This window comes from Lepisma saccharinum, chromosome 24, assembly GCF_977018435.1.
Source record: "Lepisma saccharinum chromosome 24, izLepSacc3.1, whole genome shotgun sequence".
Taxonomy (NCBI): domain Eukaryota; kingdom Metazoa; phylum Arthropoda; class Insecta; order Zygentoma; family Lepismatidae; genus Lepisma; species Lepisma saccharinum.
In genome coordinates, this window is record NC_139252.1 from 35,853,467 (window position 1) to 35,878,960 (window position 25,494).

Sequence of the window (25,494 nt, forward strand, 5' to 3'; positions counted from 1 at the left end):
TGTTGTGAGTTTTCCATCATCTACCAGGGGTGTCACCCCATACCCTTTGTGTTCCTCTTGCAAAGCAAGAGAGTTGCTTCAGGCTGCCGTAGCCTTAAGTAACGTTAGGTTTTAGACGCCATTGAAGTCGGCTCATCGCCGTATAGTTAGGCAACACACATAACGCCTTGCAAGAAAGCCAGTATTTCAGGATCTAGGATCCTGGATCCATTTCTATTGCCGATGACTGTACAATATTTAGGGCATTATTGCCATTTTATACATGCTATTCTCAATAGTAAGATTTATTAGTATTAGTACATTTGAGATAGCGTGCGATCACTCTTCAGAAATACGGCTGGAGCCACACAATACTTCTAACTATTGTAATGCTGAGGATTTTCTTTATTTTTTTCTAGCTTCTTCTGCACAACCAAATGGTTTACCCGATTCTCGGGCCACATGGATACTTATTACTTGGATACGTTCAACAACACGCTCTCCCTGTGCCTCCAGCACCAGGACAATTTCCCTCGGTTCAGGTTGGCCAGGAAGGATTACGAACTGTGTCTGGGGAAACTACTGTACGACGAGGCTGAGTATGTCCCGTCTATGATAATCGCTGCCTTTAGCGTTCCAGGGATACTTCTGTGCGCGGCTTTCATTGGCAGAATAGGACCGAAAATTTTCATAGGTAAGATTAAGCTGAGTTGATATGTTTAAAACAATCTGTTTTAAAAGTTTAAAACAATCTGTTTTAAAAGTTTAAAACACTGTGTTTGAAACATTTTTTTTAGACTTGTTTAAAACACATTTCGATACTTGATATTTGATAGTCGGTGGCTTGGCAACTCTAAGTTTGTTGAACCTTCTCGAACAGCTTCCATGGCGTAAATAGGTATTTTTAAGAAGTTAGTCTAGTGTTGACTTTATAACTAGAAACACAGTCCTAGAAACCTTATTAAACATTATTCTTAGAAAATAAGTCTTTTTGGCATTATGTTTTAAATATTTTATTCGTTCAAAACATGTTTTTGTCCTTAAATAAAACATTGTTTAAAACATTGCTTAAAACATGTTTAAAACCAAAACACTGTTTTTTGGTTTCTTTTTTTTTTAAAAAAAAAGACACAAAATTTGCCACCCCTTAGATTATGGCCACTATGTTTTTTGTAGATTGAAATTAATGCCTTTTCAAAAAGTCATCTCCAAAAATTTACAAAACAAGTCTGCTTCCACGTTCTTTTTCTGCTGGAACCTCAAAATAGATGTGCGTGGCAGCAAACTCGATCTTTGTTTTATCGTGATTTCATCATGCTATGAATGCAATTACGTCTGTAACGCATACTGTGAAGTTGTAGCGATTACTTTCACAAAAATGTTTTAAGATTATGTCCCTTAGCATTCTTCTGATAATAAACCTAAATGCTCTCGTAGTTAGGTTAGGTTCTGTTAGCATTAAAATAATATCGCTAAATGCTTTCTAAAGAAAAAGGTTCTAAATTACCTGTACGTTCATTACCACTAATCATGAACTTGCATTTCTCTCGTCTCAATCTGTTCTTAAGATTTGTAACATTCTCTTAGCAGACGAATTACGTGGCAGCAGCAAATTTGAAGCTTATTCTTACTGCTGACACGTGCGTGGCAGCAGACTTGGCCAAACTTCAAACGTTTTTGCACCATGCTTCTTCAATCACTGATCAACGATCAAAACAAGATAAATGAACATATGAGTAATAAAAGAAATCCTGTGAGTTGCCGGAAATGATTTTCATACTTCAATTCAACTATTTTTATATTCTAAGTTACTGCTCAACTTGTTTTGATTTTCTTGTGATTTTCTTCTCATTGTTTTTTCTTGTCATGTAATTACTTTGTAATATTTAAATTTATCATTACTTTTCATCTGTACTTTTCGGGTTAAATGGTAGACCAGCAAAAGCTGAATCTCGACCAGCCATAAAGTTAATTGAATTCAATTTTCTCCGTTTGTTAATTTTTCTTCTCCTCCTCTGTTTTCTGCCTCTTTCTGTTTCTTTTTCTCACCTATTCTCTTTCTGTTTCTGTCCTTCCTTCACCATTTATCTATTCTCTCCATTCGCTTTCTCTGTTACCTATTTTCTGTCCATTTTCTCTCTATCTGTTTGTATCTATTTCAATCAGAATAAGAATATATTAATATTACTATGTTGTCGTTGTCTTCCAGTTGTAGCCTTCGTAGTGAATGGCCTAATGGACTTTTCGATCCTGTTCCTAAAAAACCCTCACCAGGGACAGATATTGGCGTGGTTTCAGGAAGCTTTCACAGCAATTGGCTACTGTGGTGTTATCTGCATTGTCATTAACATATATCCATCGACTATAAGGTACGTCACACTGAAAGTAAAGCACGATTCGCTCTTATGCTTTTTAAACTAGTTAATTTATGTCGTGTGCATAAGCCTCAAAGACTTGTATTTCCTTGTCTTTAAGTCTTTAACCATGATAGATCCAATGTTAAGTTCATTTATAAGTCCACTTTATGCACGGATAGGCTAATCGGAACTGGATCTACAATTTAAAGTGGTTACAAGGGGAGGACGTTACCACTACTCCATCGGGGAGGCAGATCCATTTACATTATGGTGGATTGTAGAATGATTAATATCTTAGTATTAATGAAAACACTGCATTCAGGGCGGGGAAAGCTATTTCTACTTTCGACTTTCATCACATCTTTCTCAAGATTTACAAACGTGTCGAAATATAATAATTTTCTCAAATGATAATGGGCAAGATTTAGATTAGCAATTAAGTTGCTAAAAGCAACGGTTAACAGAGGGGCGAACAACTCTTGGCCTACCAATCCCCATGTACTTTCCCCCAATAAAACAAGAGAAAATAAATGCTCTTTCATTTTTTGTGGGATCCAGGGGTACAATACCTGGCCATCTCCCCCCCCCCCAATCTCATTTATTTTTCTGCTGTTGTTACTGATATCTACAGTATGCCCGAGAAGTCCCCGTGCCCCTAATTGCATGTATCCTGTTGCAACCGTGTTGAAAATTGGCCGGTATTCGGTTACTTGGGAATGATTTCGTTTTCGTGGTTGGCATCCCTGTGCACGCTCGAAAGTTGTTCGCGCCAAGGCTGATGTGAGCGGACATATACCCTGTCCAAGCTAACTGTGGAGCAAGGCAGCGCATAGCGTCAGATAAGCGAGGGAAATTGAGTAGCCAGAGCGAGGAGGGCAGTTGCTTTCCCCTCACTCCACGCAATTCCGTTCGTCTCACGTGTTCATTGGTGGAGCCGTCTCGCGTCACTACTTGCGCAGAGACTTGATTTCGTTTGCCTGCTCTACAGTTCTCGGGGACAGAGTATAGTTGCAGTGCTGAAGAACGGTTAGTAGTGAGGCGTGTCTGGGAGTGCACGAATGACAACACACGGGGAATACGATGTACTGTAATGTAATGTAAAGTTCTCAAATATGTCTTAATGCATATATAATTAGGGGTACGTGGACTTCTCTGGAACACTGTATGATCTTCTTTTGTCCACTAATCAGCCTGTAAAAATTGCAATGACTGCCCTAAAAGCAAAACGCTTATTGTAAGAATTCTTAACAAGAAACCAGCATATGTGTAGCGGTAACGTCAACACCTTCTAATCAAGTGTAACCTTGTAATCAACCTTGTAATCCCGAGTTCTATACCAGGTGGGGAGAAATAGATGGTTCGGATCCAACTTTAAACTGTAGATCCAGTCCCGATCAGGTTATCTGAGCATAAAGTGTACTGAAAATCATCACATTCAAGAAACCAGTAGAATGTCACAGAGAGACTGAAATGCATCAAAATCAAGATTGATGCATCAATTGAGATGGTTAACGTGTAATTTTGGTTTCTTTAAAAAGATCGTGCCTGATCTTGGCATGTGACACAATTTTAGTGCATTTTTTGCCAAAAAATGATTAACTGCCAGTTTATGTACTTTAATTTAATGTTTTACTGAAGTCAACATATTTGTGTCAATTGACGGGAAGTCCCAAAGATACGGAAACAACCCGCAAAGACCATGAAACCCCACTCCCCCAGTATCAATTTTTGAGGGCGCTTAATTTTAAATTATTAACTATTAAGATGCATTTGCTAGGTGTCGATCCTATAGTCTCATTCTCAGCAGTTAACCAAATTGTTTTCTGCTTGCAGGACGCAAGTGATAGCTATGCTTATGGTAATGTCGAGGTTTGCTGGACTGGTCGCCATGTATACAACAGCCGTGTGGACGTATGTCAAGTGCGCTTACATAATATTACCCATGGGCGTATTTACTGTTGGTAAGTGTATTCTTCAAGTGTCCTACGACAGCGGTCTCCAAACTTTTTTCATTCCGTCGTCGGCCATCCACTTGTTCCACCTATACAATGGCAAGACCGAAATCTTCCCTCCAGAAGTCTAGTGCGAGACACCACTGAATTATAATTTACTGCAGCATGTATGAAAATTGCCTTAAAGGTGGAGATTTATAGATACTTAAAACTTGTCAAATAGACAGCAAGTAGGCGGCCAATTTGCCATTGATATTCCGCTGTGGTAAGTCACAGGCTTTAATGTTTTAAATTCGTTGCATGTTGTTTGAATCCCTGTAATTAGCGCATTTTACAGTGCCTAGATATGCCTATTTTGAAGCTTCCTGCCTTAAATATTCCTCTTTTATGCTCACTCCTGCCTTTTTTCGCTACTTAGGCTCACTCTACAGCACACTAAGCTTATTGTTTTGTGAGCAACCACGAAATTTTGTCTGGGGGGTATGTACAAGGATAAACGTACCAATAATAATAATTTAATAATAATAATAATGTAAATAAAGTAATGTTAACAATAATAATGTTATTATAACATTATTATTATTATTATTGATTTGCTTTATTTTACTTCGCTTCTTGTGCCACTTTTGGCTAATTTGCGAAGATGGGGATGAGTGAAGGTATGATGAAAATTATGAATGGATACTCGCAAACATCCATGCCCAAGCCGGGATTTGAAAGCAGGACCAACATTATTATTACTATTAGTAGTGGTAGTATCAAAGACGTTATTATCCTCGTAAATTACGCAAAAAATGGGGTAGAAGATTGTGCTAAAGCATTTTTGTGTTTGAACAAACATAAACTATTTTTGAAAGACAGAAAATGCTTGATAAATGCATTCCAAATATAATTCTTTTTTACATCAACATAACTTTCATTCTCGATATATGTTCCACATATATGCAACATGGAGTGACGTGGACACTAAGTTGTGTACATATTCAAAGTTTCTTTAATAAATATTATATACAGCATATATTATTTAAATACATTACCCAACCAATTCATCCATCTCACAATAAACCGACAGCAAAAATGATATAAATTGTCTCTCAAATGTGCACGCTCCCTTTCCTTAAAACAACTGTTCATGCATTTAAAACAAAATCAATTGAGATAATTCTTATTTCTCTGTCTGGTGATTTACAATGCCATAGAGTGAAGAAACACAAATTGCGAGCGAAGCGAGAAAGAAAATTTTACGAAAAGTAATTTTATTTGCATAAAATTTGAAGTTCTGGGCGGTAATTGTCCCCCGCAGGTACACTTGGCCGTCAATGTTTGCCCCCCTTGCCCCCCCCTTCGAACTCATTTCCGACCAAGGTTGGATTTCCAATGCCCCCTGTGGTTGCGCCACTGGTGAGCATCCTTTGAGCAATCCCATCTAATCAGCATTTCATCGTCGTCATCTCCGATTAGACAGTGGTAACAGAAAATGGACATAAAAATAAGAAAAATGAAAGAAAAACAAATATTATGGATGTGCACTTACACAGCGGGGGGCTAAAGTTCACCCACTCGAAATTTTGAGAAGAATCAAAATTTTCAGATTCAGTAAAGAACTCGGGGGGGGGGGGCAGTGGTAAATGCAAACCGCATAAAATGACACCCCGATTACTAAGTTAGTCTTCGAACAACTTTTAAAACAAAGGTTAAAAATGATAACAGCGAAATATTTTAAGAGACATGTAGATAAACTCAGGAAGGGAGAGAAAGAGAGAGAGGTGATCTTCATTAGCCGTGCATATCCAAGTACCTAAAAATATTCTTGACTACCCTTAAGCTCATCCAAATGAAAATAAGATGCCAATGTTCCAGAGAAGGAAGGGAGCCTCTTTGACGTAACTTTGCACAAAAAAGAAAACAAACCCGATGCAATAGAAAATATAGGACTGTACGCTGGAGAAAAGTATAGCAAAAAGTCTCTTATGTCTCACCTTCCTTTTACTTAGAAAATTCATGACGTAAGTCAACATCATCGTTGTAAAACAAAGTTAAGAATCGCGAAAGTGATCTACTCTGGAGACAAGTTTCCACATGATTGCCACTGGTGTGGTAAGTTATAGATTTGTTGTGAGAATGAAATTCCAGTAATTTCTTTCGAAACATCGAGGTGTTTTATGGAAACATCCACCTCAAGGACTAAACTTTGCAACCAGGGGTGAAATTCCCCCTCATCCCCTTTAAATACCACCTTGTCTGCCACCCATACATGAAGTATTACATTTGTTCCACTTTGTTATTTCTCTGGTTAACTTAGTGGTTAGAAGAAGTGAATGCTTTTGGAAACTGGAATATTTACAAATAAAGTTTTTGCAATTTTCTCTTTTCTAGCGTGCGGGATCCCTTTCTTGATAATCCGTCCAATCAGCGACCCAACTCTTCAGTAAGACGTTCTTCCAAAGGACCATGCCTTGAAATTGTCGTCAGTCGACTACTGTTAAAAATTCATTCAAAGTTATATCCATACTCAGAAATGTATCTACGGAATAAAAACATCATATTTGCTAATTGCTTGTAATGTGTTTCAAAAGACGTGCAACTTTGAACACTTACAATATGAAAACTGTTAATCAGAAGAAAATTTCAGAATAGTAAAAGTAGCATAGTTTAAGGAAGGTACATGCAGGCTGAAATTTGTAGCCATCTGATGGAAATTATACGATCCTGAGTCAATTTAACCCCTGCGATACTATTTAAGGTTTAAATATACCCACAGGCCGCGAGAATAGTATTAATGTGCGATTTATGAATACTCATTAAGTCATAAGAATGATTTTTTATTCAAGCAATTTGCTGTAAAACAGAAATAATATAATGTTATTTTAAAAATTCATCAGTCTGCAATTTGTGTTATATTTGGCAACAAAAATATATGTTCAATAGCACTCCAACGTCACAACCATTACTCAAAATCATGTCACGATTGTTCCTGCACACTTTCACTTGCCTGTGAGAAAGTGCAACACTCTTCTGGAGGTGGTAGAGGGAGAACCACCATTGGTGCAAGGGATTTTTCATAGTATTCCATGGCTATTTTCATGACATCCATTCTGAATTTCATTTTCTGACGCAATGCAAGAGGTTTTACAATTGGAAGTAAGGAACGAAAAAAATCCATGTCGTCACAACAGGGTTCCTCTATCCTAGATTTCTTCTCTCGCTGATAACTGTCGATGTTTTCCTCTATATTCTGTTCCAGTTTTCTTTTCCTCCTTAGCAACGTACTAGCAGAAGACATTGGGTTCTTCTCAACCCTTTCATCGTCATCTTCCCGCCCAACAGATGAAGCACCGCCATAACTATCATCATCTTCATCATCTTCCCCATGTCTATCGTTCTCAGCTACTTCTGGTTGCGAAAAAGTCTCTGTCTGACGCGGTGTTTTTAATGCTTTCAAGAATTCAAGATGTCGTGCATAAATGTATGTTTTCACGGCTTTTTGTTCTTGTCCGGACCTGGTTCTCTTCTGTCGGAGGTAGCGAACATAGGAATCTCGAAGATGCTTCCATTTCGCCTGCAGTTCCTTTCCTGGAATAAATTAATGACATTACTAAAAATAATAGAAACTTTGAAAACAAATGAACAAAACCGTTAAATATTTTTCAAACCTTATATGTTCATCTATATTTCAGGTACTTGAACCTATACAGACTTGCATCGCGTAATTCTTTATTTTTATTAGGGATGTGACGAAGCTGAAAATTTACCGATGCCGATGTACTCGCCGATAATTTTTGGAACCGATACCGATGCCGATATTTAACAGATAAATGGGATGTTATTTTCAGCATGACAAAAATAAATTTGCTATGTATATTTCTATAGCATATCATATGCGAATGTACATTTGCATCTACAAAATGTTATGTGAACCTTTAAGAAGAACATGGATTCTCAAGAGATTAAAATTAGTGCACAAGAAGTTCTTTGAAATGCAAAATGAATTCATGTTATGCCAGATTCAACTTCATAAACACGAGATTTGGAAGAACTTCAGGAAGTAACCTACTTCTTCTCTTATCACAAATCTGTTCAGCAACACTGAACACTCAGTCACTGAATACTGATGCAGCAGGCATGCCCAAGTATTTTCTCAGGACTTGCTTCAGGTTTGAATATTCATTTTTTAATTTCCAATACAACAGCAGATCCTGGTTCAGCAATGTACTCTTTTATTTCCGCTTTATAGTTAGGTTGATCCTCTGAATGAGTTTGCAATAATTTTATTACAAAAACTCTACAATAATGACGAATCATAACCAAATTTTCAATAAATCTTACAAAACTAGAATATAACACTTATTAGAAGGTAAAAACTCTAGTATAATCTGTACCGGTTTAAATATCGGATTTTTGCCGATTCCGATACCGATGCCGATGTGTCAATTTCTGCCGATTTTCATACATCTGTAATCGGCTTTGGCACATCCCTAATTTTTATATTTGATAGCATCGCCTTTCTCCTATTTTTTACTAATCGCGACAATGAGGATGAGCGGTGATAGAATTAAATAGATGAAAGTACACTAACAAAGAGGCATGGATTCGAACCCAAGATCTCTGTCGACGTAGAGCGCTGTGCTATCCACTCCTCCAGGTAAGTTGTCACTTACGTCACCTGTTCAGATTGGAGTAACTGCAGTGAGCTTGATTGTTCCAATCACTTGCAGTGTCTTGTGGATTGCACTATACAATAAAGTATTCCCGAATTTTTCTCAGGAGTTTTTGCTTCTAACAGTTGAAGATTTGAAGAAAAGACCCGACTTCGTTCATACTATAGAAGCGAAATATGTACTAATCATCAAGCCAGAATACCCAGTATCACTGAGCTGCAACTACAAGAACTGCTTTTCTGTTGTTTTGTTGGCAATTTCAGCCTGACCGTTTGGGCACCCACCATCGTGAGGAAATTGGGGAGCTACGAATGAGCATCGGAACCCAGTCACGGAAATCTGCAACAACGACTGGGGATTCGTCGTGCTGACCACACGTCAACTCGTAACTGGTTGAATGATCTCCCACCCCGACTGAGTGAGTGAGTAGAGTCAGGTGGGAGTGAGGCCAGACTCTACAATATTCCAAAACTCAACTTTTACCCGGGCTTTGAAAGAAGGTTCTTTGAATATTTTTAAAAAATAACAGAAAAAGCTATAGAAGAATCAATGTCTTTACCTGACGTTTTCTTCGGGGATGATGGTTTTGGGATTTATTTTAAAATGATGTGGCTATACCCAGGAAATCACTTGACAAGAAAACAAATGATGTTCAATTATCGATTATCTGTAGTATGAAGGTTTGTTGAATCTGTCTTTGAAATCCTAAACAAAATGGAAGATATTCCATAACAAGCCAATGAACTTGAAACACCTCAACAGTGAGGCTGCAATGAAAACTTCCTGTTGTCCTGAACATTTGAGACTCTTAGAGGGGAACAAATGTTTCAGCCTACGGCGCTGAAGGCCCTTAATCAGGCACTGGATATCACCATAGTCCAATAGTTCATTTTGGATCGATACACCTTGACATATTGCACGTAGCTTTAAGAACTGTAGCAATTTCCGAGTGTTCCTGTGTGACTTGACTCATTATCTAAAAGGTTTTAGCAACGCATTTTAGGTAAAAATCTGGCCACTTTAGTGGAAATAGCATTTGAATAACACAAAACTTTCCAATGTATAAAGTTTGCAGCTGCTGAGGGAGTTGACCGCCGAAAATATTCACGGAATCTATCGAAGACCTTAAGAATTATTAATATTGGCATCAATTACATCGGGCGGCGGAAGATTAAGTGTTAAATGGTGGTCTGAGGAAATTAGATATTAGTGTTGCCCACGAGACGAAACTTTGGCCTGACTCGTCTCGTGAAAATGCTGTGAAATGCTGTCTCGTCTCGAAAATATTCGTTTGTCAAAGGGACACATGGTCAATCTCGTCTCGTCTCGAATTTTTAAAAGCCTGTCCCGTCTCGTCCCGTTGGCAACACTATTAGATATCATTAGATCCAGTGGTTGACAACTAATTTAAACCCAATTATTTGTTTACAGGCCCAGGAGGGGGGACGATATTTAATTTGAACCCCTAGGCTATCCTTTGTTTTGGGCCATTTCGACATTATTATTATTATTATTATTATTATTATTATTATTATTAACAGTTTTGTTATCACGATACTTCACTTCATTGTTGTTGTTTATTTTTTCTCAATACAGAGGAGAGACAGTCATACCGAAGCTAAACGAAGCTAGAAATAATATATATTTTTTTTTTATAAAATATTTATTGGTTGTGGACAAAATTCATGCACCAGTTAACAATTTATCAATTGGTATTATATACATGTATGCACATAATATTTACTCACAATTATTCCTTTCATAATAAATAGTTACCAAATTTCATTACACTTTTACAGAATTACATTCGACTTATTAAGATATTTTGTAAGAATATAGATTACCGAGGATGAAGGTGAAGTCAGTAAACAAGGCAGTGTCAGTGGCGCTTGATGTCCACTCCTGTAGAATTCCTGTAAAAATGGTTCTCTGTAAGTTTCATAAAGTTTGCATTGAAATATAATGTGGTTCGGAGTTGCAGTATATTCATTGCACAAACAAACTGGTGAAGTCACTAGATTCTTCTTGTAAAGGTGAGCTGCAACGATAGTGTGATTTAACCTGCAGCGCATTATACAGAGCATTCCCTGACATTCGCTACGAGACTTGGCATCAGCGCTTGTCTTTCCCGGTGAACGGGTCAGTGACAGTCGCTAGAGTCGGCTATTAAAATTACAGTTTTCATATTGTAAACTAACCTTGACTACAGAAGGGGTTGAAAATGGTGGCCCTCTGCTGCAACACAATCCTGGCATCTCCGAAGGAAATTGGCATTTACACGTGCAAGTTCGTCTACTGTAATTCTCCAGATTTTTCGTACAATACTCTCTTTTAACTCACGGATGGTGTGCGGATTGTCTTTGCATAATTTATTTCCCCATTTTTCTTTCCACTTTTATTCAGAACTGATCCTGTTACTCTAAACTTTTTTACGAGGTTTAATATAAGCGACTGTCGCGGACCCGTTCACCGGGAAAGACAAGCGCTGATGCCGGGCCGCTTGCCGCCGAGTCTCGCAGCGAATGTCAGGGAATGCTCTGTAGTTGTGAGGGAACTCCGGGAGAGTTGAATCTGTTTAAACCAACATTCCTTTGGAATTCTTTCTTCTATAGAATAGTACACCTTACCGCATTGAGTGCCAGTATTTGTCCACAAGCTTTGCCAGTCAGTAAATAGTATTTTTTTAGTGTGTGATTCCAAAACTAAGGACGGAAACTTTATTGAAAGCGGCCGTTGGATTGTTTGATTCGCTGCATATTTTGCCGAAGTATCTGCTATATTGTTCCCTTCTATTAAAGTTGATATCATATCCAATCTCGTTCATTTCAGTGTGAGTATTCTTATGTCAACAATGTACCATTCCGTATGACATGACCATGATGCAAACTGTAAAGAATTTAGCACAGAGGCTGAATCGGTTGCAATTATAACTGAATTCAACTTCTTCTCTTGTACAATGGGATCCACGAGTATTACCGTGCAAATTGTCCATCACCAAGTCCGTGCACTTTATTTGACCCAATAAGAGATTCAAGAATTAAAAGAAAACTCAAAACAAGCTGTTGACAACTTCTGCACCACAATACATAAAAATCCATTGCTTAAAAACACATAGGATGTTAGAGAAAAATTAATGAAACTAGTCATGGACAATTTGCACGGTAATACTCATGGATCCCACTGTACATAAAGCAATGCCTGTCGTATTGCGAAAGCTTCTGCAGTGTAAATGGACAGATACGATGGCAAAGGAAACATTTTGATTGAATTATCACAGTAAAATGCTGCTCCTGTTTTTCCAGACGTACACGCGAATAGCAGATACAATTCATTTTAGCATCGTCTGCTGCCATCTGTTGACAGTTTTGTAACTTCCAACCAAGAAAACTTTCAGCGTAGAGTCCTTCTGAGTGTGTTTCATTTCCTTTTATTATTATTATTATTTTTCGGAGGCTTTGCTTGTTTCTCCCAGTTTCCTTGGTGACGCTAGGAAGAGAAAGAGGTTCAGACGGCAGGTTGTACTGTACGCCGGTTTTTGCTGCATAAACATTAGCGCTTTTCTCGCGAACAATCGGGAAGAATTGTGAAATTTGAAGCACTGCGAAAACTTTATGAAATACATATTTTAAAATGTAGAGTTCTATTGTGTTGAAAAGTAAATATTATTTGATTATTATGTGTTTTCAGTTAGGGGTTATGCTCTCGTGATGCATAAATGAAAATGTCAGAAAGTAGATCTCTAAAAAACATCCTTTCTCAGTGCTCGGGTAAAATTTGAGAATTGTCTGTTGATTGGTTCTCAAGATAATATTGACCAAAGCTACCTCGTAAGCTTACACATACACAAGCTTAACGAGGGAAACGATCACATTTTCGTCGGTGTATAGATTGCTTTAATATGGAATCATGGCAGGCACGTATTTAGAAATTTATTTCGGGGGGGGGGGGGTCCGAACCAAGTGTCTCAATAATAATAATAATAATAATAATAATAATAGATAATAACATAAACGTTTAAATTAAAATAATTATATTAAATTAAAATAACAATAGGTAATTAAAAATATTAAATTCATGTATTGTAATTATTACATTAATAGCTAGGTAAAAACTGTGTAAGAATAGAGATATAAAAGAATGTATTCATTATCTAACGTGTATTTAACATTGCTAAAATTTGTATTAAAGCAACTGCCCTGGCAAAGAAGTCAGTGCCAAATGGATAAAGAATTGAATAATTATTAAATAACATGAAAGAATATTAGATTCGGTTGACGAAAATTAAAGTGTCAGATTAATATCTTTCGTACTGTCATTGAAAGTTCGGCGGAAATAGAAAAACCTCGATTATACAGCAAATGCTAAGCAAAGTGTATTTTCATTGTTTAATGTTAGAACTTGGTAAGTCTTTCGGGGGATGGGGGTTCGGAACCTTGGGCTTCGTCCCTAAATAAGTCCTCACAGTGCGGTAAGATAGTTTAGTGTCAAGCGTAAAGCGTCTCCCAATAAAATAATTATGTTGTAATGCAGTCATTGTACTACGTTAGCTTTTGTTTAGATACACACACATATCAAATTAATGTTAAATAAAGGACTTATAAAAAACTTACTGCCTTCCAATAAATTGAAACAAATAACCCTCGATTATACAACAAATGTTAAACAACGCATATTTTGATTTTTAATTTTTGTACTTGGTAAGTCTCTCGGGGAGGGTCCGGACCCCTTGGACCACTCCTAAACCACATGGGTTTCATCAATATTTACCACTTTAATTCTTCTTTCCTTAAGTACAGTCGCATGCAGCATGTGTCTAAGTATTGGCTATACATTTACGTGAAAAATCAAGATTTTGTGCCGAAATTGGACTCTTGAGAGAATCCTAGGCTGCCCCTGGATACATTCAATTCTCTTCGCTCACTTTCGCCGCTATTGTGCCTGTGTTATTAATTGATTCAGCATGGCATATTCATTGGAGCAGTGCGTGTGCTTTGCTGAAGAGTATTTTACTACTCATTCTTACACTCATGTGCAAGAGGTTTTCCAATAAAAATGCCCTGCTTCTGCTGTCCCTCACAAAGCAACTGTTTTACAACCAGTCAAACACCAACAAATGATCCCACAAATTGTTTAAGAGTTGGTATTTATTGTTGAAAATCAGTTCTCAGATGTTTTCAGCAAATTAACAATGTTTTTTATAAAAAATGTAATTGCTTTTATGTAGATAAATGCTAATATAAATTTATGAACCCAGTGATAGCCTACAGGATTACTTTAGTGCAGAAAACCCGGTGAAAATATCTCTTAACGATTTCTGATATAGATTTTCAAAGTTTGGATTGCGCGACTTTTGAAACATACTGTAGTATGCACAATTGCTAGTAGTTGGTTTCCTGGCGCCTGATTTTCAGAGCTGGCGCCTAGCTTTGAGGTAAATTTTTCGAGCACTGGCCATAATGTAAAACGTCCATGAGCGTAGAGTCCAGCGCAGATAATTCTGCCGTGCAATGCGCGACAGAACTAAAGAAGCAGTGTTGCTAATGGAGCAGATAGAAAAATCGCTGCGGTGCGCCGATGCACAGCTGTTACGTACAACAATAAAATTAGAGAATTCAGGTCTATCTAACGTTGAGTTTTAAACGTCATGCATTATACCAGGACTAGGATTAATATGTACTAACAAGTGACTATGTATGTAGCTACATACATATGGACTAAAAATTCGCAAAATATGAACTAACACATAAGTAAAATTACCAAAAATGCTGCAAAGAAGACTTCTTCATACGATTCCTTATTTGAGTGATTTCAAACAAAATAAAAAAATATATATATTATTTTTCATTGCATTAATGCACTGGTGGCGTTCTAACTTTTCACTCCCAAAACCCGTATACACTGGTATGGAACTGCAACGGCAGATAATAACATGCCAACGTGTTAAACCGCTACAATTGCACCATAACACTCCTCCTGAAGCAGTATTATTATTTCCTCTCTGAGATCGGCGACAGTCGGTTGCCTTTGTTGTACATTTACAAAGGATGCCGGCTTCCACAACAATAACAAGTACATATACTGCCACTAGACGATAAGCTGCGCGGCTTTTTCTTTTGTTATGAACCAGGGCCGGCGCTAGTCATTTTGCCTCCCTGGGAGGTGGCGGCAGATGCCGCTCTATTTCGACCCCCCCCCCCCGGTCATTACGCAGCAACGGAAAATTGAAAATCAATATATTCCTAACTAAAACATCAAAATATAAAATAAATAATGAGACTTCTTATGCTATTTCAATACTATTCAGCGCAAAAGAATATCTCGCTCGATCACAGTTTTCAATAGGCTTATTTTTTTCTTCTCTTCAAATTTTGCCGCTCTGGGCGATGGGACGGTTCGCCCTCCCCTTCCGCCGGCCCTGCTATGAACTTGGTCACCCATCAAAGCATGGCAATTTTAACACAGAAAACAATATGTATCGCATTAAGCAGCAAAAATGACAGCCTCCTCTATGCAATTTCTACAAGAACACGTGCCGGAGCCAGAGTTGAAATGATGTTGGAGCCACATAATTTATTTATTTTGAATAATTCCAAAATTATGAAATATGAACAATTTGTTGCTGCTGTTCGCTGCTCTCTTGCCAAAATGCTTTATTGGGATGCTAACACCATGACTGGCTTCCTCCTTCATGAACTCGTGCACGTTGCTTAGAATTTCCCGAGCTTGGCTATGCAAGGTTTTTGATTTCAACTTCGACAGAACTGGAGGCATTATGGAATTTAACGTTCATCAGCAAACACACACTTTTACATAAACACACGCAATACACGCACACAACGTCAAACCGGTCAAATACTTAGTATAAAATAAAAATATGGTGCTTCCAATCCAACAAAACTCACCGCCACTTTACCTGCTTTCCCCTTCCGTGACAGAAATAGTGCTTCATTATTACAGTTGGCAACACTAGTTACTAGCTAGCCAATGAACATGCACTGCATAAAAGAAGCAACGACTCCGCCGTGCTATATTGCCACATTGCCGTCCCTGCTGACCGGTGGGAACCGCGAGCTGGAGCGCTGTTCAATTGTTTTCAATGAAGTTTGCGCGAGTGTGTCCAGGAATGGAATGACAATATGGCAACAATAGCGAAGGTTTTCGAGCAGGGTAGAACACGTGATGCTAAGAGAGAGGGAGACGAAACGAAAATACGTTTCTACGCAACGGCAAATTTACGTGTGTGGCACTCTACTTGCTTAAAAATCAGAATAATCAAGTTGACGTCCGTGGGGGAAGGTATCACAGCGCGCTACGATGCCAAAGGTCCCGGGTTCAAATCCCGGTCGCGGCATAGATGTTCTTTGTTAGTGTCCCTTCATCAATTTCATCGTATCATGCCTGTCGATTAGGCAAAATGTAGCAGAGAAGCGGTGCTAAAGAACAAAAATAGAACAAAATGGCAGTTACAGTTTTATTCTATGGAGCCACCGTGTGTATAGCTTACCTTCGGATTGCAACACGATAATATTATTGGTATCAAAAGTTTTCATGACCAGTGGCGTGCCCAGGATTTCCAAAACGAGGGTGTTACGTATATTTTATTTTAGCAGTCAGTCCTCATTTTACCATATTTTCGTATCTTTGAAGTTCTTTTCTTTTAGGAATACAGGGCCAAAGGAAGAAGTGGTATAACCTCCAGCAACCCTCCTTCGGCACGCCACTGTATAATAATAATAAACAATATCAATAAGGAACAGTAAACAGAATATGCACTTACCAATATCCGCTTTCTCCTTGGCATCCAATTCTTCGAAATCAGGGTACATTACATTGCACACTTCTGTCCACTGAATTTTCTTTAGATTTCTGTCTTTGTAATCATCGGATGACGTATCCCATATTGCTTTCCTCTTCTTCACCTCATCTATGAACCGTTCCGTATCTAGGAATAAAGCGTCCATCTCCAACCAACAAGACTAACTTGGGCAAAGAGATCCACGCAAGTGGGTTCACGTGATCTGACAGAGCGCTTGGCAACAGTGGTTTCTAAATCTGCCGACGGCAGAAAACGTCGCGTTTGCACATATCGACCCGTTAGTCGCCATGTACCGTGGAAAGGTTTTTGCGAGTTTTGCAGCTGGCGCTTCCAAGGACGTCTCTCTCTCTCTCTCTCTCTCTATCTATCTCTCTCTCTCTCTCTCTCTCTATCTATCTATCTATCTATCTATCTCTCTCTCTCTCTCTCTTTCTCTCTCTCTCTCTCTCTGGCACGACTGCATGTTTTCCGGAACTCAGCACAGGCCCGTAGCTAGAATTGATCTCCGGGGGGAGGGGGGGGCTCACGAGTTATCAGGGGGGCTTTGTAAACCAAGTCCAATTTTCCGAAGTTTAACAGTATTAATTGAAGGTAAAAGATGTGTGTGGGGGAGGGGTTCATTAAGTTATATAAATTTTGGAAATATACAAATACTACATTTTTCTATATCTTTTAAAATATCGATTTTTGAAGTGTTGACTGGTACTGAAATCATCCCTTACTGCACACTCCATACTACATTTGATGATACAAATATTTATATACACAAGAAAAAATGCACAATATTCAATCATAGTGTCTACAATACATTCCATCCCCGGTGGAAGCAATAAAACTCCCCTTCATTCCAAAAAAATTGAAAGCTGTTGATCTTTGACGAAGATGTGGAAGGAATGTGGATGATGACATCAAAGTCACAGATTTCTGTCTAAACGGGAGGTCGCAACAGGGGCAGCGAAGGCACAGATAAAGATGCTCCCTTATGAAAGAACCTTCTAGAGTCTAGAGAAGAGAATCTTCTAAATACTTGCCGCTACTTACACTTCTTCTTATAAATAAAATGAACAAATGTATTAGCTGTGTAACATATTACACAAAATAGTTTTGCTAATTGTCAAGGGGGCTGATGGCAGTTCCAGGGGGGGGCAAGTTCCCCCTGGCCCCTGCCTGACTCAGCAGCATGTTAAACAGCCCGGCAATGCATTCATTTACAAAACGTGACCACTTTTCTGGTTGTGCCCTCGGCCGAAAAAAAAGTGCTCAAAATATAAGGCACTATATATCTACCAGGGGCGGTTGCCCGGGGCCCCGTCCTCGAGGGGGGCGCCAAACCGGAGCGTTCCACTTGATTACTTCCTAGACCATATTTCTGATTACATAAGCGTGGCTATTTGTTTGCTTGAGTTTATTTTAAAGTCAAGTTTATGCACAGAAAGTTTAATCCCGTTAATCGGGACTGGACCTACAGTTTACCACTATGTGGCTCCACCGGATACGTGCCTATTTGTTTTAAAAAGAGCTGCATAACATAAGTGTATTGTAAAATTATGAAGCGATATAAGCTAAGAGATTACTGTTTAATGTTATTTTGTAGGTATTAAATAAGCACATACCTACAATAAATGCGTTCTTCAACAGTAACTGTTAAAGTATTTTTTAAATATGGTTATTATTTTACGTAATTACGTATAACCGTATGTTTTACTGTACGTCATGTTTTCTTTTATTAGAGGAAATAGGAGGAGCAGGGTAGTATGAAGGGGGCAGGGTGGAAAATAGAGGGTGCGTCGTTCTGAAAAAAATCATATCGAGCCGCCCCTGCCACCCATCCACTTCGCAGAAAGCGAAGAAAAAAATATTAACATATGTTTAAAAAACATAAACAAAAATAGAAAATAAAAATTGTTGGATTGATTTCGTTTACTTTACTTAGCTTTTCTGCCACTTTTGGCTAAACACGAAGATGGTGAATGGTGATGAGATGAAATGGTTGAAAAGACAATCACATGCACAGAAGGACAGCACACAACACGAACACCATGGAGGATTAAACAGGCCTTGAGTCTAGACGCCAGATCCCAGATGGCGCAGTGGTAGCGTCCTCGCCTTGTAATGAAGTGGTTCGGATTCCACTTTAAAAATTCAATATGCTGACCGAGGCAGTAATTTAATTTTATTATAAAACATAAACTAAACGTAGCGTTTCAACCTTATAGCAAGGTCTTCTTCAGACTCTGCACCAAGTACAAATGTAACAAGATACAAAAAAGGACGATTTACGTATATACATGAACATTCTCCCCTCCAGACTAATAGAAAGTCGTTCTGGAACATTCTAGCAGGTGGCTTTACCTTGTCAACTGTACTTTCACCTAAAAGGCTAAACATATTAACTTCCATATAGAATGTGGTTGGACTCTTTTTATCTCACGCTCTTTTTTCTTCATTATTCTTCCTTCTTATCTCCTCTTTCTCTCTTGTCCTTTTATATCACGGAAACGAGGGCTTAATGGTGTTATAATCCACTTTAAACTGTAGGTCCAGTCCCGATTAGCCTTACTGTGCATAAAGTGCATAAAGTTAAAACATCAAATCAACCAACCAATCTAGACGCCAGAGCCTCGTTAGTCTACAAAATGCAGTCCTGGGTGTACTACGTGGAATGGAAGTTGACATCATGATATTGCTCGTCTGTTGCGGATATCATTCTAGAGCACTGCGTGAGTAGCTCACACCAAGATTCTTTCTTCGTGACACACTTGACTAAACAGTTGTGCAGGTCATGTTCTGGCTTTCAATTCTACACGCCGAAAGGAAACTCAGGGTACGTTAGGCTGCCTGAATCGTACGAGAGCGAGTGACCTCGTTAAGTATAGCAAGGTAGCCAGCAACCCTTCGATTCGAACAGTCGATCGGAAAGAGGTTATCGCAACTGGTCCAGTTGCTTTGTCTCGCGATAAAGCTGTGACCTTCAGGGAGTGACGTTTCCAGAGATAAGAGAAAAAAAGGTTCAAGGTAACTATGCAAGACTCGTAAGACATGAATATTGCTGTGACTTGAGCTGTCAGAGAGAACTGAACTGCTTGCACTTCAGTTATTTCGTGTAGGTTTTCTGCGTTTGAAGATGACTTGCGACGATGCGGATGAGTGTACTTCTTTAAGAATCACGGCGAGAACGAGACGAGACACGTGGACAACGAGATCGAGACAAGCATGTGTGTAATTGAGATTTATTCTCAGACACTTTCATCTCTTCAGAGATTTTGTCAACATTTCATATAAACCTAATTTGATTTGAATAAATTCTCGCGGGCTACTGATCAGGTAAATTCTGGAACAGTTTCCAAGCTTTCGAGAGCTAATGTTACTCTCATCTTCATGGTAGAAGTTCTAGAAGTGGAAGTTCACTTCTACCCTGAAGATGAGAGTAACGTTAGCTTTAGAAAGCTTGGAAACTGTTCCAGAATTGACTGGTCGATAGCCCGAGAGAATGTATTCATCATTCGTCGCCAGGAAAACTTCAAGACTTACGTCTAATTTGTTAGATTATGCGATTTATTTACGAATACCATTATTTGTTAGATCACGCTTGGTGATAGCCTACTCTTTGCATCATAGTCTAAAAATGGAAATGAATGTAAAGTAGAGATTATCGAACGCAAAAATAGGGATCGTGGATTTGAATCCAAGTTAAAAATCGACGATTGCTATTATTTTCCATCATTATCATGATGTTTTTCCAATCTCACGATAAACCTGAATAGTGATGGTACCAGAGGAAAAATGAGTGGAGAGACAGAAGGGAGCAGGAATTTCTAGAGGTGCTGTCGTACAAAAAAGTGCAAGGTTGACAGGGGTGGCAAGAACCCACATCATAAATTGTTTGCCTAACCTAACCTAACCTAAGCTAACCTAACCTAACTGAAAAATTTAACAATCAAATCCAATGTAGTACGTACCTTCTTTATATATAGTAAGCGGATATCTAACTAATTGTTTACAGTAATTGCAACGTAGCTAAATCTAGTAGTGAATTCTGAAGCTGTGCTGCCTCTTTACAAGAAAAGTCAGGAATAATAAATCGCATATTTTTCTAGAGATCGTAGCTTTGAGACGAGACTTGAAAGTATTTGAAAATAATATCCTTAGGAAAATATTTGGACCTAAAAGGGATGAGGAGACAGGTGAGTGGAGAAGGTTACATAATTTTGAACTACATAATTTGTATTCATGCCCAGACATTATTAGATTGACTAAATCAAGAAGACTTAGGTGGGCAGGTCATGTGGCACGAATGGGAGAGGAAAGAGGAGTTGACAGGATTCTTGTTGGGAAACCTGATGGTAAGAGACCTGTAGGAAGGCTAAGACGAAGATGGAGGGACAACGTTGAGATAGACCTAAAGGAAATCGGTAGGGATGGAAAAGAGTATATAGATCTTGCTCAAGATAGGGAAAGATGGAAGGCCTGTGTTGCTGCAGCCATGAACCTTCGGGTTTAAGAAGGCTAGAGAGTTAGTTAGTTAGTTTAGTGACCTCTATAGTCTGTGTGCTTCAGCGGTGACACTGTGTGTTGCTTAAACTATATTTTTCGCTAGTCGAGACGAGACCGAATCTCGTCTCGTCTGATCTAGATACCATGCCTATTATTGACACAGAATATGCAATATGATACTGTAAGTCAAGACGGGTCAGACCATAATACACTCGCTCTTAACATAAGTAAGCCACAATCTGTTGGGCAAGGTACGTATAAATCAAGTTCATCACTAGCAAGAGACCCTCACAATGAAAACGTTACTGGGACAAAAGAATCAGTCTTCGCTAAGCTCTGTGTTGAAAAACTTCAAGAAATGGGACGCCTGTAATCGCAGTGTCGACTTGAAGGACTTGTGTCTAGTGTACATATATAGTGAAGGTGTATCAGTGGACATATAATATGCATTCTTCTTGTATGGTGTCATGTGATGAGAAACAGCCTAAACCAACTCAAACAAAAGGTAAGACCTGTTATTCGCCAATGATTTTCCAAAAAAGTTGACTGGACAAATGGTGGTCTATGGCCGTCAATTTCCACTGCAATCTAACAGCCGTGAGAAATACAACGATTGTTTTAAAAGCAATACCCGCTGTTAAATTTATAAATTTAATTTGACTTTTTATGCAAGATTGAACATTCAATTTTAAATTTGAAACTATTTTTCTTAATGGTGTACTATAGGTCTACATAAGCGTTAGTTGGGCCTAACTTTGGGGAGGCGTTCCAGAATCTAACTTGGGGCCTAACCTTTTTTTTAGGGGGGGAATCAAAAATGATTTCATCCCATAATACTATTTTGCTAATTTGCTCCTCAGGTTCCAGGAGGTTAACAAAAGTACTATCAACTTGAAAATGTTAGTAAACCTGAAAATTTTGGGGAAGGGAAATGTCTCTTGTCCCCACCAAGTTACGCCTTTCTAGGTCTATATATGTATGAGTTTAATATTCCAAGAGGTTGCCGACGCCATGTTTGCTTCTCATTTTCAACCACAGACTATTTGAACCCACGAAAAAGCGATTGCGTCCCTTAAAGGTAAATTAACAGGCAAACTAAATGATAACGGTATATACAACCCGTGGCGCAACAGCCATTGATGGCCAGGGCTTACCTACCAATGTGGTGGATAGATGGCAGCACTAGTTTCATAATTATGATAATATTAATCTTCATACAATTGCTAAGTACAGACAGGATATGTGAATAATTCTTGTGGTTTTTAAAGTTTTGCGTTAAAAAAATTTAACCAGAAAGAAATTAATTTCAACTTCTAAACTTGCATCTACTTATTTCTAATTTCGCATTTTACGTTTAATGGATATATAAGTTAATTGAAGGACTGTAAAACAAATGGCAATATATATTAGCACATTTATATTTTATAATTTTTGCATGGGCAGGTTGTGTTGTAACCTTGCTCGAGTGTAGATATATAAAAACAAGTAAATGAAGAACGTATGTATTATGATGATAGAGAGGTGACAGAGAGTGTTGTGATCGACAAACAAATCGACAACATGGTTTCCGGTTTCCTGTCGTGTCCTACGAAAGGGTATCCCTTTTGGACTTTCACGACTTGTCGGGACGAGACCGAGACCGAGAGCGAGACAAGTCCATATAATCGAGACGAGACCGACCTCATGTCGGAGCTCTCGTATTAAATTTTCTTAACTATACGACTTCCACAGACATGCCAAGCTGACATCTATCGATTTTGTTTATAGTAATTGCAGAATCAATCCAATACAGGCCATTGTCTGGCGATTGGGTGCCAAAACGGCGGGGGGGGGGGGGGGATAGTGCCAGTTTACCTTTTCTTGGTAGACAAGGCTTGGCATTAAGAAACCATAGCGCGGGAACAAAAAATGGGAAAAAGTGAGAGGGACAACTGTAACCCCGGCCAAATCGCCGCTACTGATTACTGGTATTTGTCCGCTACAGGATAAAATTATGTTTTTAATGGATTTGTAGTGTCGAAATGAGGTGTCAAACAGAAAAAAATGTCATGACTTTCTTTTTATTGATTACCTATATATCTGCGTGTTCGGTAACATCCTGCATTTGGTGTCCGTAGCAACCTTCGATACCGAGACGAGAATAAGGTTGGCTTTTATTAATAGAAACAAGAACAAGATAGGCATTTACAAGTCTCGTCTCATCTCGATACCATATCTACTAATCATCATTCATCCTGATTTTATATTCTTCACGATTAGCCTAAGTGTAGTAAAGCAACATAAATAATAACAAATAAGTCAACTCTTATATTTAAGCTAAATATTTCTACCATTTTCATAAATATTCATGATTTAATACAGATGTGGGATCGTCCGGGATAATAAACGAACGGAGTCGTGCGGAGGGCCTTGAATTTCTGAAAAATCATTAGTTTGATGCAAATAATTCCCATATATGCGTTCACATGCCATGAATTCTTTGGAAAGCATCAATTTAAATAAATTGAAACTGTTGTTTCGTGATAATTTATGAGGACCTACCTTACATGAAAACTACCAAACACAAAAGAGCCAACCTGTATATATGTATCTTGGTAAAAGCAAGGAAAATACAGGGAATTCCAAAATAAGTATCCCGATTCTAACGATTAGTATGTTTCAGTAGTGCCACTGATCTCTACTTGTCTGTTGCAAGTATAAACATATCCACCTTTGACGTTTCAGTGTCAGTTCCAGATTCCGCCGTTAAGAGCGCTGCCGCTCTTTAACGTACGGTGCATCAAGCTTATCACATGACCTTTGGGAAACATCAAGTCTTTTGGCCATTTTGCGTGTCGCGAGAGGTGACCGTATCAAAATGGATATCTCAAATGTATAACGGAAAACTATAGAATCATGTACACTTCTGAGCGCAGTTGAAATCAGATTAATAATTTGTGAGCACCCTATATATCACACTACTGTTTGAACTTAACATGAAATAGTTCCATTTGCATTCAGGTAAAGTAAATGCACGATTCAAGTAAATAGTATCACAATTTAACTGCCAGCGTTATATTAAAGCACGGAAAAGTGGGCTGGAACTCACAATTATGTAACTTTAAGCTCCCATTGCAGTGTGAGATAAGAACATTTACTGTAGTGTAGTTGAATTGTGAGTGGAGGCGTTTTCTTCAAAGTCATGAACAAGGATAATGGCGACAAACGAAGCGTTAAGCATTTTACTAGGTAAGTTCAATGAGCTTATCACCTTTCAAAAGATACGTCAGGATGAAATATTTATGAACTGTATCTGTTCTTAGTGGAACTTTATGTACATACGAAGAAAAGTGCATTAAAAACTGTTTATGTCAAGACATTTGCTGAGCAATCGTTCGTTTCTAGCGGACGAATGGACAGACAACTCTTAAAAGATTTATGAAGCTCTAACATTGCCAACATATCAATTTTTCCTTAGTCTGGTCAATCTAATTCCATGATATGCTGACGCTGATTGCATACGTTATATTCTGGAAAATTTACGCCATTTGTGTCGCAGCCATTGTTCCCAATTTAAGGATCCATCATCGGAACAGTATATTTCTTGATAACGACCCTCTTCATCTTCATCTTCTTCTTAGTAGAAACAGAGTCGCCCACAAAGATGTGTGAATGTCAATTTGTAGGCAATTTCAAGGTTATTGATTTGAAGATGTTAACTCAAGAAGGGCGAAAAGTGATATTCGTTCTGAAGTTGGGAGCTGGTGCCATCTCGTGTGTAAAATACGAACACAGTTGTGGGATATGTAGAATAACTTCTGTTCTGTTATAATCTGTGAGTCAGATGTTGCTAGATTTCTACAAGAGGGGTCTTTACATTTATTGTTCTCCGTACTAAATGTTAAAAAAGCACACGCACACACAGGGTGTCCAAAAACAACGGTTGGGTGCTGTTAGATATCATACCAACAAGTAAATTTTCCCAATAAACATTTCCTGGAAAGCGTTTAGTTTCTGCGCTACAAGCGCTGAAAATCTAACCTGAATGTATGCAACCCAACATAGTTAACGATCGCTCTGACGTAATTTCCATGGACGCGTGGCAGGCAGAGGCGTAGCAAGGGGAGGGCGAGGTGGGCGACCGCCCGGGGCCTCGCGCCTGACAGGGCCTCACGCTCCAAGGTTTATACGAAAAAATATATAATAATTAGAAGTGAGAAAAATATGTGAAAAAGTTACATTGTTTGCCCGGCAATAAA

The 25,494-nt window shown here is 38.5% G+C and overlaps 3 protein-coding genes across 3 annotated transcripts in view; 2 read left to right on the top strand and 1 right to left on the bottom strand.

Moving 5' to 3' along the window:
• LOC145978148 (synaptic vesicle glycoprotein 2A-like) overlaps positions 1 to 693 on the top strand; it is a 43,461-nt gene extending 42,768 nt beyond the window's left edge. Inside the window, exon 8 of the mRNA XM_083110588.1 lies at positions 399 to 693. Within this exon, the coding sequence (XP_082966714.1) occupies positions 399 to 693 (295 nt within the window). The remainder of the gene's footprint in view (positions 1 to 398) is intronic.
• Positions 694 to 2,192: 1,499 nt separating this feature from the next.
• Positions 2,193 to 6,800, top strand: LOC145978047 (uncharacterized). Its single transcript, XM_083110449.1, has 3 exons — positions 2,193 to 2,348; positions 4,170 to 4,297; positions 6,665 to 6,800. Exons 1-3 carry the CDS (start codon positions 2,215 to 2,217, stop codon positions 6,718 to 6,720), a joined length of 318 nt encoding a protein of 105 aa, XP_082966575.1. The 5' UTR covers positions 2,193 to 2,214; the 3' UTR covers positions 6,721 to 6,800.
• Positions 6,801 to 7,250: 450 nt separating this feature from the next.
• On the bottom strand, positions 7,251 to 16,907 carry LOC145978149 (uncharacterized). Its single transcript, XM_083110589.1, has 2 exons — positions 16,724 to 16,907; positions 7,251 to 7,861 (listed from the first exon to the last, which is right to left on the bottom strand). Exons 1-2 carry the CDS (start codon positions 16,905 to 16,907, stop codon positions 7,251 to 7,253), a joined length of 795 nt encoding a protein of 264 aa, XP_082966715.1.
• Between the last annotated feature and the right edge of the window lie 8,587 nt (positions 16,908 to 25,494).